This window comes from Carettochelys insculpta, chromosome 4 (assembly GCF_033958435.1).
Source record: "Carettochelys insculpta isolate YL-2023 chromosome 4, ASM3395843v1, whole genome shotgun sequence".
Lineage (NCBI taxonomy): Eukaryota > Metazoa > Chordata > Testudines > Carettochelyidae > Carettochelys > Carettochelys insculpta.
Window position 1 is genome coordinate 25540660 of NC_134140.1, and position 12640 is coordinate 25553299.

Sequence of the window (12640 nt, forward strand, 5' to 3'; positions counted from 1 at the left end):
CACACAAGAAAAAACATCCAATGGAAATCTGTAGTTTATCTGTCAATCTTCAAATGGTACATTTAAAAACATTGCCTGCATAGGGTTGCCAAGTGTCTCAGATTTGACCAGAACACTTGGTCAAAAAGGCCCCTGGCGCTGAGTGAGATGTTGGCAGGGCTGGGAGGCTCCCTGCTGGCTCTGCTGGCTCTCCAGAAGCAGCAACATGTCCCTTGGCTCCAGGAGGGATGGCCAAGGAGGCTCTGCATGCTGCCCCTGCCTTGAGTGCCAGAGCTCCCACTGGATGGGAACCATGGTCGATGGGAGCTGCAGAGGCAGTGCAGAACTTCCTGGCTGTGCCTACACCTAGGCGCTGAGACACGTCACCATTTCCAGGGAGCCACCTGAGGTAAACACTGCCCAGAAGCTTTACCTCTCGCCCCAACTTCCTGCTCCAGCCCAGAGCCCCTTCTCACACACAGATTTCCCTCTGAAGCCTGCACCATGTATCCCCTCCCATGCCTCAACCCCCTTTCCTGGCTTGGAACCCCTTCCCACACTTTGATCCCTTTGGCCCCAGCCCAGAGATCCCTCCTGCACTGTACACCCCTCACCCTTAGCCTCACCCCAGAGCCTCTACCCCCCGTGGGAGGCCACCCACACCCAACCCCCTTACCTCAGCATGGGGCATCCACCCACACTCCAAGCCCCTCAGCCGCTCCCTCAGCCCCGAGCTCTCTTCCACCAACTGGTCCCCTCAGCACCAGGCCCACCCAGAGCCCACAATCCCTTCCCACACCCCAGCCCCTTGTCTCAATCTGGAGACTACTCTCACACTCCAAACCCTTTGACTCTCCCCACATCCCTAAGCCCCCTCTTCTACCCAGCCCCCTCATCCCTTCCTCCACCTCAGAGCCTGCACCCCCATCCAGAGCTCTCACCCGCTTCCGCACCCCAGCTCCCTCAGCCAGCTTGGTGAAAACGAGCAACTGACAGAGTGGGAATGGAGCAGGTGCGGGCAAAATCAGCCCTGGAGGCTGGATCTGGCCCACCAAGCATTTCTCTCTGGCCCACCCAGCTGATTAGCAGAGCCTGCGTACTTAGAGCCAGCAGCATGTTTTTCAGCTGCCCCTCCCCAACCTTGCTGTGTCGGCAGCCGAGCTGCTCCTAGGATTCTCCTGCTAGCTGTGCAGAGGAGTAGGGATGGAGGGGGAGAGGTTAGTGCTGAAGTCAGGGTGTTGCCCTGCCCCTGTACCCCATCTCTGCAGAGCCGGGGTTGGGGAGAGGGAGACACAGCGCAGCTGCTCCAGTCTGAAGCTTGGATGGTAAGTGGTTCACTCAGGAGTGCTGAGCAGGAGAGGGGGCGAGGAAGACAACAGATCAGGACAGATTTCCCCTAAAGAGACAGAGGATGGTTTCCCTCAGAAACTTACCCAGCAGCATCCAGCACACACACACTGTATCACTGTCACACATACCCAGTCTGTGCCACACACACAGGCACAGTCGCATATACACTGCAGCACACCCTCAATCTGTGGCACAATGTCTGCCTCTCCCCCCGCCCCCAGTATTTCTCTTTCACACACATGCATTTTCTTTTCCTCTCTCTGTAGCCCTGCAGCCCCAACCCTTCTGGCCAACCCCCCCACCCCCCGCTTCAAGGTGGCCCCCCAGAGCCAGCCCATAACCAGGACCGAAATTCATGGAGTGGCCCCTTTGGAAAAATTAGTGTCCACCCCCGTAGGAAAACAATAACAAACCAACTTAAGAGAGAATGGCATATCTCTGCTCCTCAGAAAAGGCCAGAGAAAGGCATCTTTCCCTCTAGCCATGAGATCTGAACAGACTGATAATTGGATGAGCTGTATCTTGTTTGTGTGATAGCCACTGTAGTATTTGGAGGAGCAAATGAGTGCAAATGGTACTTGTACTGTCTTACCTTTTTCAGCAATGCTATCATGCCTTTGCACCATGCGGATGAGTAATGAACTCTTTCGATCTTGAACATGTTGAGGATCTCATCAATTGGAGTTGATGAATGAATTTCATATGGTCTCTGTGGTAAAGTTAAAATAACATCAATGTTAAATTAATAAGGAAGGTTATAAACAGAGAATTCAAAATCCTTGTTTTCCTGAACTCACCGTTGTTTACACTGGAAAACAGTGTTTCTGTAAACATAAAAGACATATACTATCTTAAGAGCTAACCATTCTCCTATGGATTGTGTGTTCATTTCGTTGGTACTAATGAATTTAAATACACAGTGTTTTTTTTCTTTTGTAAGAAACTTTTGTCATATTTATAGCTGTGGGAAAGCTTCTGAGGTCAGTTCAAATTAGATTTGTGAATATTTTTGTCTCTGGAGACATCTCTGTGATGTGTAAGTTATTTATGTATTTATTTAGGAGTAGGAGTAGGAGCAGCAGAAGTTGAGTTTGGAGTCCACAACAGAGATCAGGGCACCATTAGGCTTGGTGCTGCACTTACACTCAGTAATAGATAGTCCCTGCCACAAGAGTTTACAGTTCAAACAGACAAGACAAAGGAAGGAAGAACCTACATTTTCATTTTTCAGACGAGTAATGGAAGTACAGAGATTAAATGACTTGCCAAAGATAGCATGAGAAATCCTTGTTAGAGAAAAGATATAAAATGAGATCCTCTATATCTCAGTCCAGTCCAGTGCCTTACTATGAGGGCCATCCATAAGGGTAAGGGATGGAATTAAGCTTGTTTGCTTAGGCAGTTACTGGGCATGTTTGCAGTCAGGCTTCTTTCCACATCTGCTGACCTTACAAAACAGTTTGCTTTTTTAAGCTTATTACACTGGGAGAGTGCACAGTCCCAGTGTCCCCTGGCCCCAGGGGCACTGGGACAGCATGCAGATCCAGCCTTCCCCCACCTCAGGAGCAAGGGGAGGACAGGCAGCCCTTTTCACCAGTCTTCCTGGCCCCAGTAGGACTGGCAGCATGCCCCAGCCTCAGCATGGCTGACGTCTAGGCAGTCCTAGAAGACTGGGGGAGCCAAGCTGAAGGAAGGTGTGTGGGCAGAGCCAGCCAGCCAATTTGGTAAGGCATTGCCTTCCCCTTCCTCTTATTCCTATTGCTCATGCCTACACAGAACCTGAGAAAAGGAAAATAGGAGAATTATAGGCTTGCATTTGTGTAGCATTTCCCTCCAAAGACCTCAAAATACTTTGGAAATCCACTTTTAGCCTGACAGTGTACAGTGGCCAAGACAAGGACAGACCAAGAATTTTAACCTGATCGTACTTTCACTACTCAAAAACTAAACCTGGCTACACACAACTGAAGGCCGGTGGCCTATGTAATAGCCAAATGAGTTAATGTCTTATTTTAGACCAGTCACCACAAGCTAGAAGCTTCAGTTCCTGATTTGTCATACCCAGAATTGCACCATTCCAAAATCAAATAATTAGATGTTCCCAACACAAAGAAACCATTGACCCAGTCAAATAGCTACTGGCCAATTTCTCTGTGGTGTGTTACCTATACACTGTTGTACCCATGCTGGTCCCGCATATTAGAGAGATAAGATGGTTTAACTAATACCTTATATTACACCAATATCTCTTGATGAGACCAGCTTCCAAGCTGACACAGAACTTTTCTTCAGGTCCTGGGTAAACTTGAAAGCTGGTCTCCTTCATCAACAGAAGTTGGTTCAATAACAGGCAATAACTCATCCCCTTGTCTCTATAACTTGATGGAAGGACTTATCCTGATGCAGATTAATGAGGCAGTGAGGGGGGTTGACAACCTGCATGAGACTTTGATTAAGGTGTGTGTGGAGAGGGGGGTGGAAACACGCTCTGTGACTCTGGCAGGGGTGGGGCCTCAGGTGGAAGGGGTGTGGATGGGGAAGACAGCCCTCTGCACTGTGTGTAGTACTGCATGCTCCCCCTCTGTAAAAGCCGCATGGAGTGAGCTGTGCAGGGCTCCAGTGGCAATTTAGAAGGTCCATGGCTCCAGCCGCTGTCACTGCTGCAGTAGGAACTGCCACTGAAACTGCACTGGCCAGGAGACCTGGGCCCTGTCGAATTGCCAGGTCCTGGGACAACTACCCCGGTTGCCACTCCTCCACTGTCAGTCCTGGAGGCAGTTAAACCTTAGCTGCCTAACATTCAGGCTGGATTCAAGAGGGACAAGGCACCTAATATCAGACACTTCATCTCACTGACACAGAAGCAGCGTTTGAGTCAGGAAAGAAAGTTGGTGCAACCCTTATTAATCTCGTGGCAGCCTACAACAGTGCACAGCTGTCAGTCTGCCTGCCACACTGCTGAAACTTATTCCATGTAAGAGGACAGTGCAGCTCATCCAAGAAATGATTAGCAACCAAAGCTCTTCTCCGAAAGACAGGGAGAAATTCAGTCATCATAACCATCTCCACAATGAGCTTCCACAAGGGCCAGTGGGGGCTCTGTTTTTATTCAATATACACTCATATAACCTTCCTAAAACCCAGGCAGAGGCGAATACATATGCTGATTATAGCTGTGGTGCTAGAAATGACATCTACAGGATCAAGGGAATCTTAGTCAGGACAGGATACTTTGGCCAATTACTCCCACCAATGGAAACTAATTCTCAATGAAACCAAGACTTTCCATCTAACAATCATCTTGCTAACCTACCCATCTCAGCTTGTGTCCAAGGACAGCCATTGCCAACCCATCCAGTTATCACACACCAGGGAGTAAAGTAGGGGACCATATCCAGCCCCCGGCTGAAGGTTCCCCACCCTATTGTAAGGACATAATTTGGGGCTCCCAGTGGCGCCGATCACCTGTATGTGGTAAAGGGGCAGCAGTGCTCTTGTTCAAGAGTTTGGGAGCTGCCATAGCAAAGGGCGGGGGGGTCAAGAGATCAGGCATCGTATCACACCCGGGCCACAGGAGTGATTTACAAGTTAGCTTTTCTTTTTTGGCAGGGCACTGAAAATAAACTGGCCAGCTCTCTAACTAGGTCTGCTGTGCTGTGTGCCTGGGTGGATGACACTGGGAGATTATGTGATACACTGGAAGGAAACAATGGACTGAGCAGTGTGTAGGACAAATTCCAAACTTCTATGACATCTATAGCCCTGCTTCCACTCACATGCTGTGCTGGCTGACCAGTGTTGCACAATACCACACAAGAACAGCTGGGAGCTTTATGACCCTCCCCTCACACAAGGTTAGTTCCACCTAACAAGGGTAGAGGCAAACAGGAACCAAAAGTCAGCACGAACAAACAGCAATGTATTTTCTTCATACTTAACCCCTCTTGATCAGCATCAGGCTATTTTGTACATTCCCCACATTCAATCACCAGCTCCAGGGTGAGATATGATCTAGCAGGCAAAATATTTTGACACACAGCGGCAAGTTTATGCCTCTCTCATCCTCCCTTCTTTTCCCTGGTGGTTCTGTGGGTCTGCTGACCATGGGATTCCTGCAGCTTCCTCTGAAGCATCTGGTGCTAGGACTAGAGAGAACATGGCTGTGATCCACTATGGCTGTTCTTTTGCACCTATGGAAATGAGCCCTATGTGCTCTGGCAGCTGAGCTGAGTGCGTTGGGAGAAAAGAAGAGATCGGGGCAGGCTGCCTGACCTTGCAGTTCTGTATAAGTCCTACTTCCCCACACGAGGCCACTCCAGCCTCAGGTGGGCTGCTGAAGCTTGAGTTTTAACAGTTAGTAACATATGTAGGAATTGAATACATTTCCTCATCCCTGTGATTCCTTCTTCTTGGATTTTGTACTCCTCTGATTGGGCCTTGTCTAGACTTGTAAAAATGGGGTTTACAGTCTAAAAAAATAAGAACTTTTTCCCCACTTCAGACAAGGCCATGGACTAATCTGTCCCCAGAGTGACAGCCTGCTCCATAGCAACAAACCCTCCTCAATAAGAGAAAAGTGCCCAGCCCAGTCATCTGATGGATGGTGTGATGTTTGTATTTTAACATGGTTTTGGAATTCAGCCTCCGTTCCAGGCTTGTTTTGTCTCTAGCCAGAGAAAATCATTCTGGGAAGATTGTGCTGAGCTTGCAAACAGACACCTACCTAATCTATGTAATTATTCATTTATTAAAGTAATTGGCATCTCTTTGTGAGCAGGGCTGGGACTCTGCGTCTGTACCCTCAGTTGTGAACTCCATAACAATGTTCTCTTCCTGAGAACTCGTCTGCCAACAGATTGATATTAAAGCACTATGGTGTTCTTTCAATGGTTTTTACCCAAACAGAAATAGAGGCAGTATCCTTTATTATGGTTGCCTGACACTTTCCATTACAATTCTCTGTTTTCACTCGTGTGACTTTGAAAACATGTAAACATTTGGGCTAAAAATTCACAGGCCATCCCTTGTCTGCATTCTCTAATGATAATTTGAATTCTTTAGCTCAGGGACTGTTTTATAGCACATCTTTATACCATGCATAGCATGATGGGGAGTTGATCTCTGTTGTGGCCTCTTGTTGTTCCTGTAACACAAACAGTAACTATAACTTCCCTAGAGAATGTACACCCTGTATGGTGACCATCATTCAGTGAGGAGTTATAAAATCCTCTCCCCTGTACTCACCTGCAAAAAAATGATAAAATATAACATGAAAACTCTTAAGCAACTGGTAACTGCACTGAAATTTTATTTAAAGTCCTATATTCCATGAGCAATGGTAAATAAATATTTAACTCTATTAGGTTTTATTCTTTTGGAACTAAAATGGAATGGAATTTTTCATTATTTTCTGTGAAACTCAGCCATGCTTCATCAAGCTCATTCACATAATTAATTAGATAAGTAATGAGTAGCCTCGCAGATGAACCTCTCCTGTGGTTGGTCCAAATGTCTTGGCATATTTTATTCACTCTCAAGAGAGCAAGAATATAATGAAACCCCATAATACTTCCATTGAAAAAAATGTAATTCGTCCTAATTTGGTACACACATATAGCCAGGACTCAATCCTCCAGCCAATACTTATGTGAGCAGTCACAGAATCATTGAGCACTAGGGCTGGAAGGGACCTGAGGAGGTCATCTAGTCCAGCCCCCTGCCTAAATCAGGATCAACACCAACTAAATCATCGCAGCCAGGATTTTGTCAAGCCGGGACTTAAAAACCTCTAGGTATGGAGATTCTATCACCTCTCTCAGTAATGCATTCCAGTGCTTCACCACCCTCCTGGTGAAATAGTTTTTCTAATATCCAATCTCCTCTCCCCCTCTGTAACTTCAGACCATTGCTTCTTGTTCTGCCATCTGTCACTGCTGAGAACAACCTCTCGCCATCTTCTTTAGATCGCCCCTTCAGGAAGTTGAAGGCTGCTATCAAATTGACCCTCAGTCTTCTCTTCTGCAAACTAAATAGCCCCAAATCCCTCAGCCTCACTTCATAGGTCATATGCTCCAGACCCCTAATCATTTTTGTTGTCCTCCACTGAATCTGCTCCAAAGCATCCACATCCTTGCTATACTGGAGCGGGGGGGGCCCCAGAACTGGATACAATACTCCAGATGTGGCCTCACCAGTGCCAAACAGAGGGGAATAACCACTTCTCTGGATCTGCTGGAAATGCTTCTCCTAATGCACCCCAATATGCCATTAGCATTCTTAGCTAAAAGGGCACACTGCTGACTCATATCCAGCCTCTCATCCACTGTAATCTCTAGGTCCTTTTCTGCTGCATGGCTACGTAGCAAGTTGGTCCCAAGCCTGTAACAATGCTTGGGATTCTTCCCTTGTCCTTGTTAAACCTCATCAGATTTCTTTTGGTCCAATCTTCCAATTTATCTAGGTCACTCTGGACCCTATCCCTACCCTCCAATGCATCTACCTATCCCCATAGCCTAGTGTTATCCACAGATTTGCTGAGGGTGCAATCCATCTCCTCACCCAGGTCATTAATAAAGATGTTGAACAATAACAACACTAGAACCAGTCCTTGGGGTACTCCACTTGAATCTGACAGCCAACCACACCTTGAGCCACTGATCACTTCCTGTTGGGCCTGACCGTCTAGCCAGCTTTCTATCTACCTTACAGTTCATGTATCCACTCCATACTTCCTTAACTTACGGGCAAGAATGTTGTGGGAGACTCTATCAAGAGCTCTGCTAAAGTCAAAATGTATCACATCCATTGACTATCCCTTGTCCGCAAAACCAGTTGCCTCATCATAGAAGCTAATCAGACTGCTGAGGTATGACTTGCCCTTGGTGAATCCACAGTGACTACTCTTGATCACGTTCACCTCTTCCAAGTGCTTCAAATTGGATTCCTTGAGGATCCCCTCCATGATTTTTCCAGGGACTGAGGTAAGGCTGACCAGTCTATAGCTCCCTGGATTGTCCTTCTTTCCTTTTTTAAAGATGGGCACTACATTTGCCCTTTTCCAGTCATCTGGGACCTCTCCCAATCTCCGCGAGTTTTCAGAGATAATGGGCAAAGGCTCTGCAGTGACATCTGCCAATTCCCTCAATACCCTTGGATGCATTAAATCTGGACCCATAGATTTGTGTGCATCTAGCTTTTCTAAATAGCTCTTAACCTGTTCTTTACCCACCAAGGGCTGCCTACCTCCTTCCCATAGTGCATTGCCTAGTGCCGTAGTCTGGGAGCTGACCTTGTCCATGAACACTGAGGGGAAAAAAACATTGAATACTTCAGCCTTTCCTACATAATCTGTCACCAGGTTACCTCCCTTATCCAGTAAGGGCCACATCCTGATAACCCTCTTATTGTTAACATGCCTGTAGAAACCCTTCCTGTTGTTCTTCACATTCCTTGCTAGCTGCAGTTCCAATTGCGCTTTCACTTTCCAACTAGCAAAACTTGCAGGAGTCCTTAAAAACATTTCCTTTGAACATGTCATGCAATTTATGTCTCTTATTTGGTGAACAGCCACAAAATAATTAATAGAGCTGGGAAAAATTTTATGACAAAATATAAACTGGGAACTTACACCCAATGATAGGCACGAAAGCTAAGCACAAAGAAATGGACACTGCAGACATTTCAACTGCAAGGCAATACATTAAAGAAAGTCAAATACTCTTACCCAGCCCCGCAGCAATTCATATGCTGTAATTCCTAGTGACCACCAGTCCACTGGATAAGAGTATCCTGGACCTCCATCCATAAAAGCCTGGAACACTTCTGGAGCTAAAATAAATTAAATCTAATGAACTGCATTGCACATTAAAAGTTAAACAGTAGTGCATTAATTACATTTGCATTTGCAACAACTGGGTAAGTGTGCAGTTAGGTGAAAGTAATCGCCCAATATGCACTCAGAGATATGCAGAATTGCTTTTGGTTCCTAGCTTAACAAGAAATAAGGGGCTTTGCAAGCCCAGCTGCACTGCCTGATGTTCAAACATTAAAAGAGAGGAAACATTTTCAAGAGTTTACAACATTCATGCTTTTAGACTTTTCCACCATATATACCAGGGAGGACTATGCATATTAGGGGTGGGGAACTTACGGTCTGCAGGCCCGATCTGTCACTCACTTTATTTAATCTGGTCTGGGTATGAGGCTTAAGGATTGCCCCAGCAGTAGGGTGAGCCAGAACTCGTACTCCAGCCATGGGATGGGTAGGGGGCTCAGAGGCTTGGGGGTCCCCCCCAACAGCTAGGTTAGCCGGCAATTGCATTCTAGCTCTATGGGGTGGGGGAAACAGGAGAGAGTCCCAAGGCTTAGAGACTTGTCATGGGGCTGGAGTGCAAACACCAGCTTGTCCCACTCTGGGGAGAAGCCTGTAGGCCTGATGAAAGTAAGCTGGGGCCTGGATCCAGCCTGCAGGCCCCTGATATATATAGCCCTACTTCTTCAGACACTTCCTGAAAGTAGAGCACTCCAAATACCTAGATATTACCTTATACATAAGTCTCTGAAAACAACCTCCATTGGAAGCTATGTATTGTAACATGTCTACCTAGCTCAGAATGCAGATAGCATTATGTGTGCTGAGAATAAGGCAAAATATTATCAGTTATTTTGAAAATATCCAATTGTGCATTTAAAACATCATTAAATTTTCAAAAGTGTCCAAGGAAAAGATATATTCATTGTTTATTAAATGTTTCTAGATACCCAGAGGCAAGTGCACTGGTGAAGTGGAAGAATTAAATATGAAAGGTGTTTGCTACTTAGTGCCTGGAAAATTAAAATGAATAAATGAACTCTGTGCGCCAAATTCAGCTCTAGGGTATGCAGGTTTCAGAGACAGCCATGTTAGTTTGTTTCAGCAAAAAGAGCAAGTAGTCCAGTGGCAACTTAGAGATTAACAATTTTATTATAGCATAAGCTTTTGAGAGTTGAAACTTGCTTCATCAGATGCAGGAAGGGAAGGAAAAAGACACAGACAGACCGTAGGGATACAGAGATGGAAGTGTTATATCAGAGCTAATTCATTCAGGGTGGATGTGGATAAGAATATCTAAAGTGCAAAATTACTTATTGTAATGAGAGAGCCATTCCCAGTCCCTATTCAGAACCAACCTCATGGTGTCAAATTTGCATATGAATTCCAGTTCAGCAGTTTCACATTGCAAACTGTTTTTGATTTTTTTTTGCTTGAGGATGGCAAGTATAAGCAGACTCAAACCCACTGAAACGAGTGAAGTGTTTCTGAACACACAAATGAATTTGGCATCAGGAACACAGACAGCTGGTGGAAACAACAATAACTACTGGACTTGGACCACTACACTGACTTCAAGTAAGTCATTATACAGCCATCACATAGAACCAACTTTTGATCACTATTGATTTGAGATGGATTTCAATTGGTGACCTAAAGGTTGAAGAGCATAATTCTTTGCCTGCTCCATGAATCAGTCATTCTCTGGAACTGAAATGGGTATAAACCTCCTGCTTTAGATTTAAACCAATCTCTAAGAATTAACGATGAAGATGTAAACTTCCTGGGGGACATCTGCTTCTGCATCTACCTCCGCTGCTGGCCCTTGCCAGAGGCTGGAAGTTGGACTAGTTGGACCATCACTCTGATGAAGTATGGCAATTTGTATCTTTTAACACAGTCAAAAGTCCTGAGAGGCTTTATCATCCACTTTGTTATCTAACAGGCAAATCTTTTATCAGAATTTTTCTAGGCCATCCATTTTGTATTTGAAATGCTCTCTGGATTGTTTGGATTTGTGAATTAAAATAGAGTCAAACAAATTTGTAGGAACTGTAATGTAATTATCTTTGGAAATACAAAAGATCTCCAACTGGAGCAGCCGCCAGCCATTGTACAGCCCTGCAACCCTTGCCTGGCCCTGGGGAGCAGCCCTGGGGCAGCATGTACCCTGCCCTGGATAATGACAAATTAGTCTTCTAATTACTCTGTGTTTTAGCAGGTTTGTCTGTTTGATCAAAAATTCTTCCTGAATGGTAAGAGCTAGGAGCACCAAATTTGGTACACCACTTCCTCTTACCATAACTTGAAGCAATGTCAGGTCTGGTTGGGCCAGGAAAATGGGATGTGCCTGGAATGGGATTACTTCTCATCAAACCAAACATAAGAAAAATGAAAACACCAAAGCAAATAGAGTCCTCACAATCGGCATCACTGAGCAAATACTGAAAGAGAGCCAGAAAATAAGATTAACCTGGATCAGGGTTTCTGTAAGGTTTATTGAGAAGCAAAGAGATAAAATGGAGAAATTTGGAGTGCTCTGTTTTAGCTCTACCAAGCAATGCTGAGTAAATCTGATGGTTAAATATAAATCTGACCTGATCTGAAATATACTACTTACAAAGTGATATATGTCAGTGGTGGGCAAGTGGTTTGGGGGCGTCTGGTACAGCTGTGAGGATGGCAGCACCCATGGAGGCTGCTTGCGGCGTGCTGGTGCAGATTGCATGGCTTCCAGGCCCAGTCCTGCGCTCCCTGCATGCATGCGCCGCATCAGATCTGTGGGGCTCCAGGGACAGCCGTAGCCAGATGAAGAGTTGGTAGCTTTGGCTGGGACCCAGGGTGCGGCTGGGCTGCGAGATCAGTGCCTTCCTGGAGGACGTGGGGCTGCAGCAGTGTGTGGCCAGGTGCGGAGAGGCCAGGGGAAGGGGGACCTGGGGGCAACGAGAACTGATGCGGGGCAGTGTGGTGCAGTCGGAAGACATGGGAATGGATGGGGGAAAAGGGGACAGGGAGGGAGGATCTGGGGGTGATGGTAGCCAATGAGAGGCAGAGGGGTGGGGAGGAGTGTCCTGGGGAGGCGAGGAGGTCATCACGGGGAGCTTTGGGGACATGTGGCTCCAGGGAAGTGCAAGAGGTAGTGGGACCGTACCCACATTCTCCATGCCCCACTGCCTTGTGGGTTATCCTGGAAAGGAGCAAGGCTAAGGGAGTAAACCCTGACGGAAAATCCGAGGGGATTCCTAAGGCGGTTCTGTGCCAACTTCTGGCATTGACCCGGCAACTCCTGCAGCTGAGCTGGTACCAGACGTAGAGGTTATCCTCTCCTTTGGACTATATCAGTAAAGCTGAGAGGGGAACACTGGCGTCTGGGCAGCCCAGGGTCCCAATAATCGCCCAAGCTCGCGCCTGGAGAGGTACTCCAGCATCGCTAACAGTGTTGAACCAACACGGGAGGTAACAGATACCAGTTATAAGCTCTTGCTCGATTGGCGTAGAGAA

The 12640-nt window shown here is 46.4% G+C and overlaps 1 protein-coding gene across 2 annotated transcripts in view; it reads right to left on the minus strand.

Annotated features, from left to right (window-relative positions):
• Positions 1–12640, minus strand: part of STK32B (serine/threonine kinase 32B) — a 271486-nt gene that overhangs the window by 46065 nt on the left and 212781 nt on the right. For both annotated transcript variants that reach the window (XM_074991720.1, XM_074991721.1), the window contains exons 7-8: positions 9053–9156; positions 1922–2038 (exon numbers count right to left, since the gene is read on the minus strand). In XM_074991720.1, coding sequence (XP_074847821.1) covers positions 1922–2038; positions 9053–9156 — 221 coding nt within the window. The remainder of the gene's footprint in view (positions 1–1921; positions 2039–9052; positions 9157–12640) is intronic.